Source organism: Papaver somniferum, chromosome 2, assembly GCF_003573695.1.
Source record: "Papaver somniferum cultivar HN1 chromosome 2, ASM357369v1, whole genome shotgun sequence".
Taxonomy (NCBI): Eukaryota; Viridiplantae; Streptophyta; class Magnoliopsida; order Ranunculales; family Papaveraceae; genus Papaver; species Papaver somniferum.
This window is the reverse complement of record NC_039359.1, coordinates 98,584,924-98,603,195: the sequence shown is the minus strand read 5'-3', so window position 1 is coordinate 98,603,195 and position 18,272 is coordinate 98,584,924. Positions and strand designations below refer to the sequence as shown.

The window sequence follows — 18,272 nt, the reverse complement described above, 5'->3', positions numbered from 1 at the left end:
AGTTTCTGTTTACTAATTTTTGGTTTGAAAATGAATTTTGTTATTTGAATGGAGATTAGGGTTTGTTATTTGAATGAATTTTGTTAGTTGATCTAATTAATGACTGTGTGTTTAATATAATGACAAGTTATTGTTTTTTGGTTTGAAAATGAATTTTGTTTGTGACTGTGTGTTTAATATAATGACAAGTTATTGTTGTTATTGTGCTAAATTAGTTGGCTTTGTTGATGAGCAGAAGTATCTAATTAGGGTTATACTAAAAGTATATTGTCAATTCTGGTATACTAGGAATGAAAATATGATGCTTCTTGTACATTTTATGTAAATTTAGAGTTCTCTGACCTTCGACTAACATTCTCTTGAACACTTTCTGATCTTTTTGTCTTTATTTTTTGAACTTGGATATTTTTTTTATATAATTTTATGATCAGTAGGTACGTAGGACTTTTAGTAGCTTTTATATATATATACAGATCAATTGACTTAATCTCTTAGAATGTGTTTTCCTTGTTGTGTTCATTTACCTAATGTGTTAAATTTGTTTGCAGATGGCTTCAAGTACTGAGGGACCTTCTATTCCTGTTAACGATCCTGATGAGAGCATGGCTACAGTTAACCCGGCAACCGTCGAGAGCATATCTACAGCTACACCATCATCTCTGGTTGAAGTTTCAAAGCCTCCGAAAGCTTCTGGTAAGAAGCAATCAGACTGCTGGCAACATTTTGATAAGCGTCTTGATCTTAAGCCACCTAAAGTTCAGTGCAAGCATTGTAAAAGGAAGTTTTCATGGGGTAAAGACGATATAGTGGGTTCTAACTCTCATGGAACAACAAACATGAACAACCATATAAAGCAAAGAAGGTGTCCTAACTACATGCTCATATGCAGTTATCTATAACTCCTCCTCATTTTACAGATGCGGCAGAAATCTTGCAGGAAATTCCAGACATATCTATCATGGATTGAATAAACTAGTACTCGAATCCAAGGTCTCTTTTTCAGTTTTTGGCATCAGCGATTCATATGGCTTTGCACCAGACTTGTTGCATTTGAATTAGTACTCTTTTGTGTTAACTGTTAACTATCTTATGTCCTTTGTTGCTTTTGAATTACTGAATTAGTACTCTTTTGTGTTAAAAATCATAAACCGAAGGAACCAATGTCACAAACAGCAGTTTGAAACAACAGTTTGTAACTTTTGAATTAGGAACCAATGTAACTGTTAACTATCTTATGTTTGTACTCTAGTTTGTAACTTTCTGTACTTAATTTTTTTTTGATGTCTTGTGATCAAATCCGCGGTTAATCCGCAAACGGCTCGCAAAATCCGCTGATCCGCAGAGGACAAATCCGCGGGTGATTGGGCCGGTCACGGTTTGAATTCCCAAATCCGCAACTTTGACGGTTTGGCTGCGGGTGACCCCTAATCCGCAACCGTCAGTCCGTTGCTCACCCCTAACCCCTGCTAAATCCAAAGATGACGGGCCCTCGCTAATATGATGTTTAAATGAGCATATGGAAATCAGAAATGATTTGTTGACCGCGGTTTCTCCCGTGAGAAATCCCGCAGCACTAATAGGAGTGGGTCCCACCCCTATTAGTGCTGCGCGATTTCTCACGGGAGAAACCGCGGTCATCCTAGCACTACTGTATGTAAATGGAACTACACTTGTAATATGCAATGGTGGGTGGTACATTCCACCGGTTGGGCTGGACTAAGCTGGTATGGCTTCTTTTTGACACATACGTCCGTAATCCGTCTAATGCATCAAACTGGGGTGGTTAAAGCCGGAAACGAATCTAACGTCTCAAGTACACTATTTTTCTGGCTTCACTGAAAAGCAATTAGAAAATAGATGAAAATCTCGTCCTGCTAAACTCCTCCAGTATCTGGGGTTCTACAAAATCTTGGGATATATGATCGTCAATCCTTATACTAGAAAAAGATGTTCCTGAGTAGATTTCAGCGATTGAGGAATTCTAAGGCTAGGGTTGTTGATACTCTAGCTCTTCCTTATGTGAAGAAGAAAGTTCTGAACTCATGGTCTGCTTGTCAAGATACTTACTTTTCAACTAAGGTAACAAATTAATCAATTTCCCACATTTTATTTTGCTTAATTTTTGCGATTAGTGTAATGGGTTTTATTTAATTTCTGTGTTTTTATTATGGTTGATTGCAATTTTAGCTGTTCAAAGTGTTGGGTTTTAATGGGGTATTGATGATTTTCAATTTATTACTGAAGGATATTTTTGAGAGGCATAAAGTGGTGTTTACAATCTCGACTTCTCTAGCATCTGTTGGAACTGCATGGATTGGTGAGTTGTTTCTGACATTGCCAAGTCTTATTTTTAGTTGAACATGAAACATGAGCTTTCAAATTCAAAGGGTTATTACATTGTTGAAAGCGCATCGAACTAAGATAGGTTGTCGGGGAGGACGTTTTTGACATAATGTTAACAAATTCCAGTTTGTTCCGTAATTTGTTTATAGTGTTAGATGATATTGACATAAATCAGCTGAAAGATAGTGATTTTGACTGCCCACTTAATATCAAGCACATGTGATTCGAGAATTGTGTTTGTTCTTCGGATGAGCTTTGAATGTTAAGTGTTTTCTAGCTTAATTGTGAAAAACTGATGAATAGAACTATCTTTAAACATTTATGAGCCCTTTCGGTCTATTACCAAGGCTCGCAGCGTCTTTAAAGATGGTTTTGTTTTAGAGAAGTCTGGCAGTGTAGAAGCCAACTTCAGACACAAAACTATTTGGGCACGCTCACAGAGTCACGGTGACTGACTAGGATCAGTAGATAACATGAAAAGCGCATTTCCTAGGCATGCACTAACTGGTTAAAGCTGAGTACCTTGGAGCAAGTGTTTCATAAACGGATGAAATACTTCGCCATCAAACATGAATTCATACAAGCGAGGCAACCATAGAGAGATTGCACTCAGATACTGCAAACCTGAAGAATAAATTGCAGATATCTCCATGAGGAACTTCCAAGACCCAATTTTGATTAATTGAGATATGTTCTGGGAGGAGCACAAAAATGCAGTACGGAGCAGTCTTAAAGATTTAAATATCTAGAGATATAATTTATAGGATAGTCCAATATATATAATAGTGTGAACAGAGGTATGAAAGAATGTTTGGCTAGAATCTCTCTGATTTGACGATGAGAGTTTAATATAGCAGTAAAATGTAAAAATATTGGCTGTAAAGCAGCCAGGGGCAGCCCCATTTGTATGTAAGTGGGCAGAAGGGTAGAAAAGCCAGAGACTAGCGAGGCCTCCGATGTACTCCCTGTGACAGATGAAGTGTTAATTTGTAACAATCCTTGTTTTTATCAGAGAGTCAAAACTCCCTTGCTTTTAAACAGTGTAAGCTGCTATCAATTCGTTCTACTTACCCCCAACACAACGCAAACTAACATGTTGGTAATTGCTATTATAGCTACCTTTTTAAGCCCCTTGTTGACTTTTGGTTTTCTTTTGGTAGGTTATTCTTTACGGTACTTGCATAACACAAAAGTTGAAAAGAAGCTTGAGTCCATCGAGAAAGCAGTGAGTTTTTCTTATTCCTTCTAAATTGTGTTATTTTGGATATTGATCAGTGATTGTCACACTGGCTTCAAGTTTTCTATTTTTGAGCACTATTCTATTCTCACTCAACTTTCCAGTTTCCAGATCTCATGGAACTTAGTCCTGTTAGTTTAGGAAGTTTCTTTTCCCCTTCCCTCCCCTGAAAACAGAACTCAGAAAGACCATGCTAGTCACTGGAAACCAGAATACAAATCTAGGAATTTTCTATGCTGACATTAAGAGCAGTATTTCATAGAGAAATAAAGGACATCTTTCGTGCATTCTATCCGAAGTAGGTTATAAGTGTCGATTTTGATTTTGTTAGTTGAAATTATATTGTAGTATGTCAGATGTAGGACTAAAAATGTTTGCACATAAAAAGGAGATAACTTCTACATTTTGAATCATCTCAGATACTTTGATAAGTTAATTCTCAATCCACTTTAGAAAGAGATCGAGATTTTATTTTTGAACATCCTAGTAGTACGGTAGGTACTGTTCTTACTTGCAAAAGAAGAGGAAAATCATTGCTGCCATTTCAGTTCTCCTTCTATATTGATCTTGATATTGTATAGTTATGATAACTAACGGTTGCATTATTTCTGTAAAGATGAAAGAGAATAAAAATATGGAGCAGGATGAGCTAAAGAAGCTTGTTGGATATAATGTCAGCCCTGCATCTAGTATTGCTACTGCTGGAACCACTTTAGTTATCGGGTTTGTTCACCAACGTTTATTTCCCCATGAATTTTCTCGTTGCTTTGCAATTTTATACATGTTCTGTAACTTGCTTTTGATTCTCCAAAATTTTCAACACGAGCGGTTGTTATTGACATGTCGAATCTTACATCTCATTGGTAAAGACCTTGAAATTTTCCTTGCTGGTTTATTAAATATGTATACCAATAGAAATGCTTATACTTCTTCTCAAATAGTTTTATCAAAATTCTGAGGCTGGTATTTGGAAATGCCAAAGCAATATAAAAAATCGCCTGAGACATTTATGATTTGAAAGAAAGCTTAGGTTATGTGATCTAGAATGATGGTGCTTATACAACTGCCTTTGGGTGTTTCTGGTGAAAGTAGTTTATTTCTAACATTGTTCTAAAGTTTAAATACGAAAAGGTCCAAATTGATACCAGAATAGATTCAAATCTTGTGTTTTAGATCACAAATCAAATGCGGCTACAAGTTTCAAAGCCCATTAATTCGATTGTAATTATTTGTTGCTTCGGTTGTAGGTATGCTCTGGGCTGGCGAGGTGGAAAATGGTTTGCTAACAGGAAATTCAGAAAAGAGCAGTTGAAAATGCTTGGGGTGAAAACGCCTGCAAGGTGGAAATTACCGTCGCTGAGGAATCCCTTCCCAAGACTTCCGTCTTTAAAAAGGCGATTAAGACTGCCAGGAAAACCTAGTAAAAAGTCTGATGCCTTGGCAGACACTGCCATCACCACAAACTCCAGCAACCTGCAGTCAGTACCTAAGTAGCAATTGGTTGAAAGCTGGGGAAAATGTTAGTTGGATATATTTGTAAATTTTTTTGAAACATATACATGTTCTTAAAATCGTTGAGAAGGAACATAATTAGTATAGATTTTGGAACACGTCAACTCTGTATTTTAGTTAGGAAAAGAAAGGCTGAAATTCGGACACAAGTTTCATTTTTTAGTACATAACTTGTTATGTTGAGAAACTTGTGTCTGAGCTGGGTTTCTTATTCTCAAAGATTCTTTGTTACATCATTGAAATTGAACTGATGATTACATTTCTAGTCCCCTTGTCTATGAAGAGCTCAAAAACGAAAATCTTGTGATTTTTGAACCAATTCTGCTCACAGAGCCAACCTGGTCAGGTTTTCAGAATCAACAAACTAATACCATCAAACACAGTGAATACTCTTTGGGCTATGAAGGGAAACTGGAGAACGATATACAGTGAAGCTAGAACGGGGAGGACTCCTGAGTAATTCGAGTTTGTTAACATACAAATGAACAAGTGAAACTTATATTGGACTAAGTTAATAAAATTCTGTTTATACACGTCTTACAATATTGGCTATTCTTTGATTTATCCTATTTCTACTCTCTTCTCATTTCATCGTCGTTTGGGGTGGAGTTGCAGATTTCTTGAGGCAGTCAACAATGCCTTCACAATCTGCTTGAGGCACAATACAACCTGAATCATCATTCTGGATATTATGGGAATCATCAGCCTGATATGAGTGGGGAGAACGAAGGTTCCCATGGGTCTGACATGCTTTCATCGTCTTGCAGTGCTCTGCTTCGTCGTCTCTTATATTGAGAAACACATCGTACAAATTTTCTGAATTAAAAAAGAAATTAGTTTCTCATGAAAAATACAAATCATAATACAGAAGATTCACATGCATTCCACCATTCGTGTTGGATGATTTAGATATTGTAAGATGCAAATTAAACGTCAAAAACCAAAAACATTGTTGGTCCTTCCTTTTTACCTATGTTGGGCCTTCGAGAATTGGGAGGCCTGGCAGTTTGGAATTCATCTGAGAAGATAACCAAAAGAAGATGTTTTCAAATAAGAGTCCTAGTTAATAAAACCAGTTCCATGGGTGGTGTTGAAAGAATAGTTGCTTACCGAACAAGTACAAGTCACCTTCTGTGTAGTATTTGACAGCAACCTCAGGGGCCGGCAGTTTTTTCAACTCATCTGGATCAATGAAAGAAGAAACCACTAAGAAACAGATTATTGTACTGGACCACTGTGATCTGCAAGCTTCTTGATAAAGAAAAGAAGAGGGGGACAGAAATAAAAGACACGGCTTCTTTTGCTAGCCAACACAAATGGCCTATTGAATTTTCACATCAAAGATACTAAATTTATAATTGCAACCAGCAGTCCTGCCGTAGCGCTGGTCCCAGCAGGGACTAAAATACTTCCTTTTGTTCAGAGCTGCTCTATCATTATGTTAGATAAACTACGGATTTATCAATAAATCCTTGTATACAATTTTTCAGTTACCAAATTTGAGCAACATTACGACTATCAGGCATAATCATAATACATACCTCCCTGAAGCTTTAAGAACTTGTCATAAGTTTCAAAAGCATGCATCTCCACACATTCAGAAAAATGATCTGAGAAAAAAAAAGTTGACGACACTTGATACTTTTCAAACTTCGGGACTAATCCAAGCAGTAAGCCCCTTAAGCAGGTCAAGAACACATAAAAGTGCAAGTAAAGAGGTACACTTAAAATTTGTCATAGGCAAACTACTTACAAGCCATTCTTGGGCTTATCATATACATCACCACTATCATGAAATAATAGAATACTGCAATGTGTTGGGCAAGAAAGCGGTCAAACCACCAGGAATTTCCCCCAAGTTCCTGCACAAAAGAAGGTGAGGTGAAAGAATACGAGAGTAACATGTGAAGGGGAAATTTCTGAATTGAACTGCATAGCATCTGGATAGTAACAAGTATAAATGAATTTCCAAACACTAATGAGGCTTTGCCTGGGTTATATGAGGTGCTACAACATGATATAACAAAAAAAATTATGATTTCCTTTCCCGCAATATACTCCTTAATGACTTAACTGTCCATATGGTAAAAGACCATATTCATTCATTTAAGCAATGGGCTTAAATTGGTTTCAGACCATGGATACCACATTTCAAGCATGGGCCCATTGGTCGTGTTCAAAATTCACATATAATTTTGATTAGTGCTTGTAATGGCATATGCATTGGCCCCAAACAGTCACTCATGTAGCCAGATCATTAAGCAAGGTAACAATGCATGGAGAAGCCAAAACTGCTCAAAGTACGATATGAGACCAAATGGGTACGCAATCAGCTAACAGAGAATAAGAGGTCAAATTAGGAGATTAGAGGGTTGCGTGATAAATGGTCGCACCTCCATGATAAGTAGGTGATGCATCTCATTCCAGCTTTCGGCAAAATGCACTTTCAAATAATCCGCTCTTCTCCACCAACCAAAAGTCTCGTACAGGTGTAGAACAGACATAAACGCTGAATCACAACAAAAAACATGCCACAATTAGCAAGTACAAAGTCTTTGTATACCAATGGGGATATGAAATACTGAAGAAACTCATATTCCAGGCGTACATAAAGCTTTCAATAACAAAGGATAGGGATAATTGTGTACTCAGCCATAGGCACATATTGCCTATCATCTACTCAATTGGCTAGGTATATTCAGAAGAGGCCATTATACCCTGTTTACTAATATTGATGACTAGGATATTTGTTCAAATCACCTTCACCAACTAAGCAAGGTTGATAAACAACTACAGATTGTTGCACCTTCGTGTTTGTTCTCCTAAACTTTTTAAAGAACCGAGCACATGACCTTCAATACTAAGTCCTGAGTTAAAATGTTAAGAAAGCCAACAATTCTACAATAAAGGCACTATTAAAAACAAATATTAACCAAGGGTTTAAGAAATGTAGCACACACCGAAATAAGGAACTCTTGCAATGGTTTCGAGTACAAAGAACCTTGCATAATCTCTGTCACGGTAGAAAACATCAAGTATCTTTATAACTGAATCCTGTGTATTAAAAGAAAGAAAGATAAACCCAAAGAAGGCACAAAATTGAGAAGAAAAAATAGCTTCAACCGACCATATCCGCAGATGCATAAGTAGAACATGTATCTCAAGTAAAAGCAGCAGAACTAATATATATTTCGTCATGGAATCTTTGTGAACATGTATATACAGGCCTTGTAATGGATTAAAAACATTCAAAACGCGTTCAAATATTTCACATTCGTAATTTCTCTAAAGAGGCAAGTAATTTACCGTGAGAGCAATATTCACTGATTGTTCAACCTTTATAGCCCATCTCTCCAAAACAGATGAGGATGTATTTTCCACAGCTTCCTCTGCACTTGCGCTTCCTTTTCTGTCATCTCCTGGGAAACTATTGGGTTGAAACGACTCCTCTACTTTCACTTTTTCCTCATCATCTTGCAATACTGTTGCTCTAACTGTAAGAACTTTTCTGTATTCAAAACAAATGAGATCCCATAATTCAATTCAATATATATATGAGAGCCCAATGTATAAAAATCTCCCCTTAATTATCTAAACTAGTTCAATTTACCCACTCCTTAAAAAACCATTTCATTTCATTTCTAACCTACAATTCCCATCAAATTAAACAAGATCAAAACCCTTAAACCACCAACAACCCCAGAATATACTATCAATTATCTGAATTTCAGAATAAGAATCCATAAAAAGAGGGGAAAAGAAGAAATAAGATAAGAAACGCACCTTCGATTAGAGAAAGAAGATAGCGGATTATAGCCGAGAGAAGTAGATTTACAATTGGAAGTGGTCAAGTTTCTGAAGCTTTTCGTATTGAAGGAGGACAAAGATGTTGATGAAGAGGAGGAGGAAGAAGAAACCGAGACGGCAAAGCACAGAGAAGACAGAGAAGTCGCCATTTTGTGTCCTCTCCACTGTCTGGAATTTGATTTTGATTTGGTGTTTGTTCAAGTAGTAGGCAAGTAGCACACGGAGTAGCGGACAGGACTTGGGCACTTGGGCGGTTTTGGAATGAAGATTTCATTTTGCAGAATCTTCGGCCGGTCGTGATCTAAGCTGTTGAATTTGTTAGAAGTTAGAACCCATGCTCCTCCTTAGGGTGGGTCCTTATAACTGATTATTTAAATAATATAAATTTTGTTGGTCAATGATCACACCAAGATGATAATAAATTATTATTGGCAGAAATAATAAATCTTGATGAATAATTCTTTTCTTTTTTTTTATTCAAAATAGTTGTGCATTGATTAAATATGATTATGACAAGAGGTCTGAGGCGATAGTCAAAGCGATTGGTCATGGGAAGTTGACTTTGTCAACTTTGAATTTCATTCATCTTCTTGGATCAGATCACCCTATGTGAATCAATTTTTCTTAGTTTTGATGTGTTTCTAAGTTTATCCTGATTTTATGACTGTTAAATTTTAATTTTTTTTCTTTCTTCTTCCTAATTTTTATTTCTGTTTTATTTCCAAAACCCTAATTTTAAGGGATTCAAAAAAAATTGACGGATCGATTGATTAGGTTTTTGAAACTTACAGCTTTTAACATCCTTTTGTTTTATCTTGTTGTTTAATTCTGTTTTATAACATACTCCCTCCTTCCCACTATTAGATGACCTACTTAGTTTAAAATTTTGTCCCACTATTAATTGACTTATTTCATTAAACAAGGGAATCTTCTAAAACTATCATTTTGAATGATTATCGTAAGTACAAGAAATATGTATAATTTGATATCTATGTTTATACTCGTTGCGTAGGTGTTTTAAAATGCTTTTCAATGATACAAAGTTTACGAAAATCCGTGGTATTGTTTGAGAGATAAGTCATTTCTAAGTTTTACAAATTATCATCCATAAGGGTATAATTGTTTTCTCCTTTCCATTACGTGCCTTAAAAATTGTGCAAACTTGAAATAGGTCATCTAATAGTGGGACAGAGGGAGTATAATTGTAATTTCTTGTAGCTAATTGCTAAAGTTTCCCCCTTTTTTGTTGTTCACATATTAGGTCATGAGCTGAAGAAGGTAGCGTGTATAGGGTCATAGTTTTTTCACCATCATGAGACTAGTATGTGAAAGAAGAAACGGAGTTTCTGGTTTGTATTTCTGTTGGGTCTAATTCTAGATTTCTACTTCAAGGAATATCATATTTATTGGATTTCGTCAGATTGAATCAACATTGTCAGGATTATCAAAGAAGAATGGCCAATTTTGGAATGCTTTTTAGCGTCATGAGATCCTACTTAGGTAGGGATTTGTTATTATACTGTGAATTTGTTCCTTCCTTAAGAGATATTTAAATTGCAGATTATATAAAGGCTATATAAATCCACATATTTCAAGATGCATTTGCAACTCATTCTCTGGTTCATGATTACTTACTGTTATAGACTCTATGAATTACTCTGTGTGTTTGGCAAGTGGTTTATCTTGTGGAACAGTTTTTAAGAATTGTTTGTGTGCTAGTATAAGATTTTGTGTGCTAGTAAAGGCATCTTGGAATTTCTCTATCTTCACACAAGATCAACTGCTAAAGAATTTTTAAATAATTGATGTTGGTGCTAGTGTAGATTGATCAGCATCTTGCACTTCTGTATCTCAAACTGTTTTTACTTCTTCTGGGGTGATTTTTAACACTTCTACTGAGATGAACTATTCTACAGATGTTATTTATAATCAGTTTTATCACAATGCTATGATGAGCAATCCATAAGTTGATGATATCCTAGATAAAGCAATTGTACTTCAACCAACTCCATTATCTACACTTCCTCCGGAACCTTCTATTACTGATGAAGATTTTGAAAAGGAAGTTTGTCTCATGACGGTGGATTTTATGGACTTTACGGATGCATAGCCTTCTTCAGCTCATGACCCTGTAAGTTCAACATTTTCTTAATCTCTTTCTCATTTTCTTTTTACTGCTCTTAAAGCTAGTTTATTTATGCTTTTTTAAGTCTTTTCTTGGTGTATTAGAAGATTTAAAAACCCTTCAAACCTAATCTGTGTTTAGAGTTTTTTTACCCTGTCCTTAAGCTTTGATTCTTTAGTTATGAAGATTCTTTGTTGGAATATGAATGGTTGTTGTTCAGATAAAAAATGGCTACATTTGTTAAACATATTTAGGAAAAAAAGACCTTATGTTATATGTATTTTTGAAACCGTGGTAGATTCTAATACAATATATAAGTATAATCATCACCTTCCTTTTGATTCTTGGTATGTCGTGCCTGCTGTTGGAAAATCAGGAGGTCTAGCTTTGGGTTTCTTTGCTAATTCTGGTATTGAAGTTATAAGTAGTTCATTTAACATGATACATATAATTTGTGATATTACTCCACTTATCAAACACTGCTTGATCTCTTTTATTTATGGTTCCTTGAATGTTAAGGGTATGTGAAACTAGTGGAATTCGCTTAATCATATGAAGGAAGATGACAATCGTCCTTGGTTATTAATGGGTGATTTTAATTTTATTCTACATGCTTCTGAAAAACAAGGAGGAAGTCCTGATAATTCTTTTTTCCCTGATTTTGTTAGGAATAGTTTGTTGCAGTTGAAAATGAATGAAATATTATCTTTTGGTAATCCTTTTACTTGGTGTAATAGGAGATTTAAAAATCCTTCTGAGTTGATTTTTGAAAAATTGGATAGGGGGTTTCATGAATGATAAGTGGCTATCGATTTTGTCGTTGACTAGGGTTACTAACTTAGGAAAGGTTCACTATGATCATTGTCCGATTCTGTTAAATTGTTTTCATCAGCAACTAAATCTTAATATACCTTACAAAATTTTCAAATGTTGTCAACTAAGTCCTGATTTCAAGAATGTTCTATCTAACTCCTGGATTAAGCAAGTTCGTGGTTCTTCAAGCTATATTGCTGCTGGAAAACTTAAGAATCTTAAACAGGATCTTAGTTTTTGGAACATCAACTCTTTTGGTCATATTAAAACCACAATTTCGAAGCTGAATATGGAAATTGAAAAGTTACAATTTGTGCCTTATACTCCAGCTATTGGTAATTATATTCTTAATTATTCAAATCATCTTGACTTTTGGTATGAGATTGAAAATTATTTCTAAAAACAGAGAGTTAGGATTGATTACTACACTCAATATTAAAAGAACACAAATTTTTTTCATCATACCGTGAAGCTCAGAAATATGTATAACACTATTCACACATTAAGAGACAGTCAAGGTAATCGGTTAGAAAGCAGAGAGCAAGTAGTTTCTCTTCTCACCAACCATTTTAAAAGTATTTACACTTCTTCTTTGCCTAGTAATGCTGATATTGATGCAGTCTTATTGGATGTTCATCCGATTATTACAGAAGAAATAAATGTCAACTTGATAGCTATTCCTTCTTCAGATGAGATTCTTTTAACTGTTAAAATGATGGCCCCCTGTAATTCTCCGAGGCTAGACGGTTATCCAGCGGGTTTCTTTAGAGATAATTGGGAAGTTATTTCTACTGAAATTATAAATCACGTTCAAAGTTTTTCAGAAATAGGTATATTCTTAAGCAGATGAATCATTTTTTTATTGCCTTAATTCCTAAAGTTAATAACCCTTCTACTCCTAATGAATTTAGACCTATAAGTCCATCTAATACTGTCTACAAAATTATTTCAAAAATTCTTACTAATAGGTTAAAACCTCTTTGAGACTCTCTTATTTCCCCGTTTCAGTCTGCTTTTATAGCTAATAGGAAAATTCAAGATAATATTATAATCAGTCATGAAAGTTTGCATTCTTTTAAGAATAGAAAGAAAAAGAATAACAAAAATGGTTTCATGGACATCAAATTGGATCTTTCATAAGCTTTCTATATATTAGAATGGACTTTTATAGTTGTGTTTAAGAAATTGGGTTTCTCTGATGATTGGTGTCAGCTGATTTTTCAATGTATCAGCACTGTGTCTTATTCAGTTTTGGTGAATGGATCGCCGGGTGAATTTTTTCTTCCTTCTCGAGGTATTAGGCAGGGTGATTGCTTATCACCGTATATTTTTATTATTTGCATGGAGATCTTATCCAAGCTTCTGTTAAAGGGTGAATCTGATAAATTAATTCAGGATTTCAGGTTTAAAAAGAATAGTCCTTCGATTTCGCATTTATTATTTGCTGATGGTTTTATGCTGTTTTGTAAAGCTTCTTTGACTTATGCTAGAAACTTCGTGAAGATTATAAATACCTTTTCTAGGGCTTCAGGTCAAGCGATTAATATGGAAAAATCAGGTTTCTTCACTAGCTCAAAAATGCATCACAAGCATATTAAATTGCTTACTAAAACTCTTGGGATTAAATTTTTAAGTAGTTCAGAGAAATATCTTGATACTCCTCTCTTTATTAATAGAGATAAAACGAAGTCTTTTCAGTTTTTAATAGATAAGTTCTATTCTAGGTTAAGTAATAGTAAAAGAACTAATCTTAATGTAGCAGGCAGAACAGTAGTTACTAAGCATGTGATATCTAGTTTGGTGATTTATCATATGAATTGTTTTCCTTTTCCTAAGAAGATTACTAATAAAATTGACTCAATTCAGAGAATTTTTTAGTAGTCTAAAAAGAATCCTAGAAAATCAGCTTATTTCATTCTTGGAAAGATATAGGTATTAGGAATTCTTATGATACTAACAGGGTTTTTATAGCTAAACTTGGTTGGAGGATATGTCAGAACCCGGATCTGCTGATTTCTAGATTTCTTAAAGATAAATATTTCTCAAACCAAAACTTATTGGAAATTGATAAGGCTGCAGATTCCTCTTCGTGGATTTGGAAAGGTATTGTTGATAGCTTATCCTTTCTAAGATCCAACATTGTTATTAAAATAGGAGATGGTACTTCAACAACAATTTGGACTTCGAATTGGTTACCTCTTAATAATTTTCCTCCAATATCTATTATTCAAAATTTCAATTATTATACTTTAGTTAGTGATTTTATAAATGTGCAGAATAATCGCTGGAATGTTGGGTTGCTAAATATGTTATTTTCACCTGAGGATGTTATAAAAATTAGATCGTTAAGAATTAAAACTAATCAACTAGATAAATTAAATTATGTGGGGACATACAAGAAATGGTGTTTTATCTATTAAGTCATCTTATAAGGCTTATATGATTAATACTTGTACAGCCGAAGAATCTTCTTTTTGGAAAAAAAAGTGTGGTCTTTAGATTGTCTGCCGAAGATTAGATATTTTATTTGGAAGATTTTTGCTCAGATGCTTCCTGTTAATTCTCTTCTAAGGTTCTATAATCCTGCTATAGATGATTGTTGTCCTTTATGCAAGAATACTAAGGAAACTGTTCTTCGTTTGTTCTTTAACTGTCCGATTGTTTCCCATATTTGGTTTGCTTTGTCTTTTCAACACTTAGTATTCACTGATTATATTTGGATTGAAGATGTTTTCATGAAATGGTTTGACAATAACTGGGGTCACTCTCCTTATGCTGTTAATTGGCCTAGCATTGGTGCCATTGTTATGTGGAGTATTTGGAAATTTCATTATGATGTGGTTTTTAAAAATATAACTATAAATCTAGATAGAATGATATTGGATACTATAAGGTTGATTAATTCTTATATATCATCTTCCTTACCACCTAAAGTTGTCCCTGTGGTCACTAAAACTCCAGCTGAAGATGTTGATCATGTTATTTTTAAAGATGGTTCTTTCAAAAAATTTGACATGGGTGTTGGTATTGTTCTATGTGATGTAACAGGTAGAATAAAGTATTCCAGATCGGACTTTGTACTAATTTCAGATGCAGTTGGTGCTGAGGAAACTGCTCTTATTTTGGATATCTCCTGGGCAGAGTAGATGAATTTGTCTAAAGTTCTGCTAGTCAGTGATTGTTTTCAGTTGGTGAATTTTGTTAATGGAAGAAATGAAGTGGTAGGATGGAGAAGCAATGATATTATGGAAGACTATAGGGTATCTTTAGCTAATAAAAAAGATTTTAAACTTGTGTATATTAAGCGTACTAAGAACAAGGTAGTTGCGCGACGGGCTAGAAGGCTTTGTATTAAAAATGTCTGGGTTTATTTTCCTTCTTTTTTGAACAGTATTGTAAGGAAAGAACCAATTGACGATGCTTGTAATTTACTTCTTAGTTATTGAATCATTTTTTCTCAGCAAAAAAAAAAGATTAAATATGATTGTTATAGAGAGTGAAATCTTCCCTTGCCCAAGCTAAAATGTCTTGTGATAGATTATCAGCACAATCAAAATCTAGCCTATAAACTCTGGCTTTTTTTGCTACTTTATCTGCTAAAAAGTTCTTAATCCAAACTACTGACTGACAGGAATAAAACTCATAGTTTTATAAAACTTAGTGTCAAGGATAGTTCCTTGATTCCTCCAATGAACATAAGAATTTTTTTCATTTATTGACCTCACTACTACTTCATTATCAGACTCAAATATAACCTTAGAGTAGCCTCCAGCAATTGCTCATTCTAGTGCCTGCTTCATGGCCAAACATTCCAGATACTCCACTTCTTGATCTTCTATCATTCCTCCATTGAAGAAACACCCTTTTTCTCCAAGGCATTGACCTGCAGAAGTTCTCACTATCAGTCCAGTTCCTCCTGTATAAGATAACTTAATAAAAGATGCATCAACATTAATTTTAACATAATCACTATATTGAGGATCACATTTGTGAGATTGTACTTGTAAACTAACATCACTAATGTTATTATTATCAGTCTTAGTCTTACAGTTCTCCACCAGAGTTGAAATATTACTCAAGGATAACAATCTATTTGGCTTAGCATTCTGAAAGGACGCATCACACCTATCTTTCCAAATAACCCATAAAGTTATCATAAGCAAGTGTAATTTATTTTCTCTATCAGATTGAGATACATTACCTTGAGAGTGACCTGCAACAAACCAAGTTATTATCCAGTGTAACAAATCTCCATGCATATGAAGAAAATTATTGACATTAATATTAACTCCAAGTCATAAGGTTTTAGCATGAGGACAATCCAAAAACAGGTGGTCAGTTGTTTCCATACTAGCATTGCAAATACTACAGTGTGTTTCAATGTCATGTTTATACCTATAAATTTTGTCTTTAGTTGGGACAATATTCCTAAGGCATTTCCAAACCAGTAGCTTAACTTTGTGGGATACTTTACATCTCCAAAGATATTTCCAGACATTACTAGTAACAGGGTGAGTAATCACATTACCAGCATCATAGTTACGTAGCACCTTGTAGGAACTTTTAACTGAGAATTCACCTTTTCTGTCAGGCAACCAAATTAAGTTATCAGAGTCTGACAAAGAAACGTGCATAGATAAAATATTAGCAGCAGTATTAGTGGAGAAAATATCATTTATAAGCTGAATAATTCGATCTAAGATATTTTACAAAATAATCAGACAGTTTGTTCAATCTTTCAAATAGCCAAGTTTTTCGAGATAAACTGTTTGTTTGCATTTTATAGAATGAAGCATGCAATAAGAATAATATAAATATCAAAAACCAGTAAAAGAAAAGTCTTCAATCTTATAAGTGACTGTTGCACAAAAAACTTGATTTCTACTATTGATCAATATACAAAACGAAATCTGTTCATGTTGATCGATCAACAGTTCTATCTACAGATCTTGAATCACGAGATATGTACTAGTCAATCCTCAAACAAACTTGAGTTACCTTATATCGGAAGAAAATGACCATAGAATAAACAAGTTTGATATATTTAGGATAACTATACCTTATTTTCTAATCAAATCAATTAATCGAGAAACTAAAAAGAATACGATTTAGTTTCAACGGTATTAAAAGCTTCTTGATCCCAAAGAAGATATTAAGCGAAGGCAACGCAAGATTACAAGATGGCTTCCCAAAAATTTTTTGAGAAAGCAAAATAGTTTATTAATGGAAACTTCATCAGAGTAATGATTTCTAAATGCTATGCACTACAGCTTCCTAGTTACAAATCAAGGTGATCAATGAATAACCCTCAAAAATATTACTTCCAAGCGACCAACTAAACATCGTACATTTAATCAAGATGATAAGTTAATATAAATTCCTTCTATGATTTCTGAAAAGTGTTCCATTATGGTCATTCCATATCGTCCACCATATAACAAATGGTAGAAGATTCCAAATCTGCTTTATTAAACTTCGGCTCTTAGTTCTCTTCCATTCTCATACATTCTTCCTTACTGAATCCGAAAATGTCCACTTAATGTTGAAACTGTCCAAGAAATAATGCCATAATTTTCTCGTTTCAACACAATGTAAAATTAGGTAAGCTTGCACACATAAGGAATAAGCTTGATTGGACACTCTCACACCTCTGTAGATAATCTAAAGTAGGTGCACCACTATGATAAAGAGTCCAAACTAAGCATGAGACTTTGAGAGGTATACTTGGATCCCAAACATGTTTAGGTGGAAAACTAACAAGCCGTCAGCATCTAGTAAAACGTAACAATTAACAACCGAAAATTCTTCTCCAAAATCCCATTTCATGTCATCGTCACCATCAGAATTAGGAGAAAACTGTTATAAGACCAGCAACATCACTGCAATATGTCCCACTTCCTGCTCATTTAGACTTCTCTTAGAACTAAAGTTACAAGAACCATTTACTGACATCATTTCACTGATAGTAGGACTTTTATTAGATGAGATTTTGTAGACAGATAGGTACCTATCTTTCAAACTGTTCAATCCTGCTCATTTGTTGTTTGAGCATTGCTCGATCGAACTCGCATGCGTTGTTATCTCAAGCATGTTTGTCAATGTTAGTGATCAAAACTATGAGTCTTGATTTTTAGCCTATTTAGATGTCTCAGACTAGGACATAGATTGTGTAGTTGAGTTGTAGACTTCACGGCGTTCATCTCTTGAAGACGAAGAACTACTAAGGGGAGCTTGTTGAACTTCATCGACAAAGGTATGTGGAGACTGAAACTTATCTATCACTTGGAAAGTCTATTTCTATTCTATCTCCTATATTGAGACATAAGTCGTGTTACGACATAGTTTTTTATTATACACATTTGAGATTTCGAGCTGAGTTTATCTCGCTTATATATTTCTCGGAATATGTGTTGGCAAGATTTCGCTTCGGCCGAA

At 34.6% G+C, this 18,272-nt stretch overlaps 2 protein-coding genes across 3 annotated transcripts; one reads left to right on the top strand and one right to left on the bottom strand.

Annotated features, from left to right (window-relative positions):
• The first annotated feature begins 1,793 nt into the window (after nt 1-1,793).
• LOC113348535 lies at nt 1,794-5,442 on the top strand. Its single transcript, XM_026592343.1, has 5 exons — nt 1,794-2,079; nt 2,245-2,317; nt 3,504-3,568; nt 4,197-4,303; nt 4,828-5,442. Exons 1-5 carry the CDS (start codon nt 1,948-1,950, stop codon nt 5,072-5,074), a joined length of 624 nt encoding a protein of 207 aa, XP_026448128.1. The 5' UTR covers nt 1,794-1,947; the 3' UTR covers nt 5,075-5,442.
• Nucleotides 5,443-5,542: 100 nt separating this feature from the next.
• Nucleotides 5,543-9,174, bottom strand: LOC113348533 (ubiquinol oxidase 4, chloroplastic/chromoplastic-like). Of its 2 annotated transcripts, XM_026592341.1 has the most exons (9): nt 8,876-9,168; nt 8,399-8,600; nt 8,053-8,146; nt 7,486-7,601; nt 6,846-6,954; nt 6,634-6,702; nt 6,203-6,274; nt 6,063-6,110; nt 5,543-5,908 (listed from the first exon to the last, which is right to left on the bottom strand). In XM_026592341.1, exons 1-9 carry the CDS (start codon nt 9,046-9,048, stop codon nt 5,676-5,678), a joined length of 1,116 nt encoding a protein of 371 aa, XP_026448126.1. In that variant the 5' UTR covers nt 9,049-9,168; the 3' UTR covers nt 5,543-5,675. The 2 variants fall into 2 exon arrangements, with proteins under 2 accessions (XP_026448126.1, XP_026448127.1); XM_026592342.1 differs by lacking the exon at nt 6,063-6,110 and having other exon boundaries at nt 8,876-9,174.
• Nucleotides 9,175-18,272: the final 9,098 nt, after the last annotated feature.

Coding starts and splice junctions, on each gene's coding strand:
- LOC113348535 (XM_026592343.1), top strand. CDS start 1,948: ATGTTCCTGAGTAGATTTCAGCGATTGAGGAATTCTAAGGCTAGGGTT. Junction 2,080..2,244: donor ATACTTACTTTTCAACTAAG/GTAACAAATTAA, acceptor TTATTACTGAAG/GATATTTTTGAGAGGCATAA. Junction 4,304..4,827: donor GGAACCACTTTAGTTATCGG/GTTTGTTCACCA, acceptor CTTCGGTTGTAG/GTATGCTCTGGGCTGGCGAG.
- LOC113348533 (XM_026592341.1), bottom strand. CDS start 9,048: ATGGCGACTTCTCTGTCTTCTCTGTGCTTTGCCGTCTCGGTTTCTTCT. Junction 7,602..8,052: donor TGCAAGAGTTCCTTATTTCG/GTGTGTGCTACA, acceptor GTTGTGATTCAG/CGTTTATGTCTGTTCTACAC. Junction 5,909..6,062: donor TTCTCGAAGGCCCAACATAG/GTAAAAAGGAAG, acceptor TTTTTAATTCAG/AAAATTTGTACGATGTGTTT.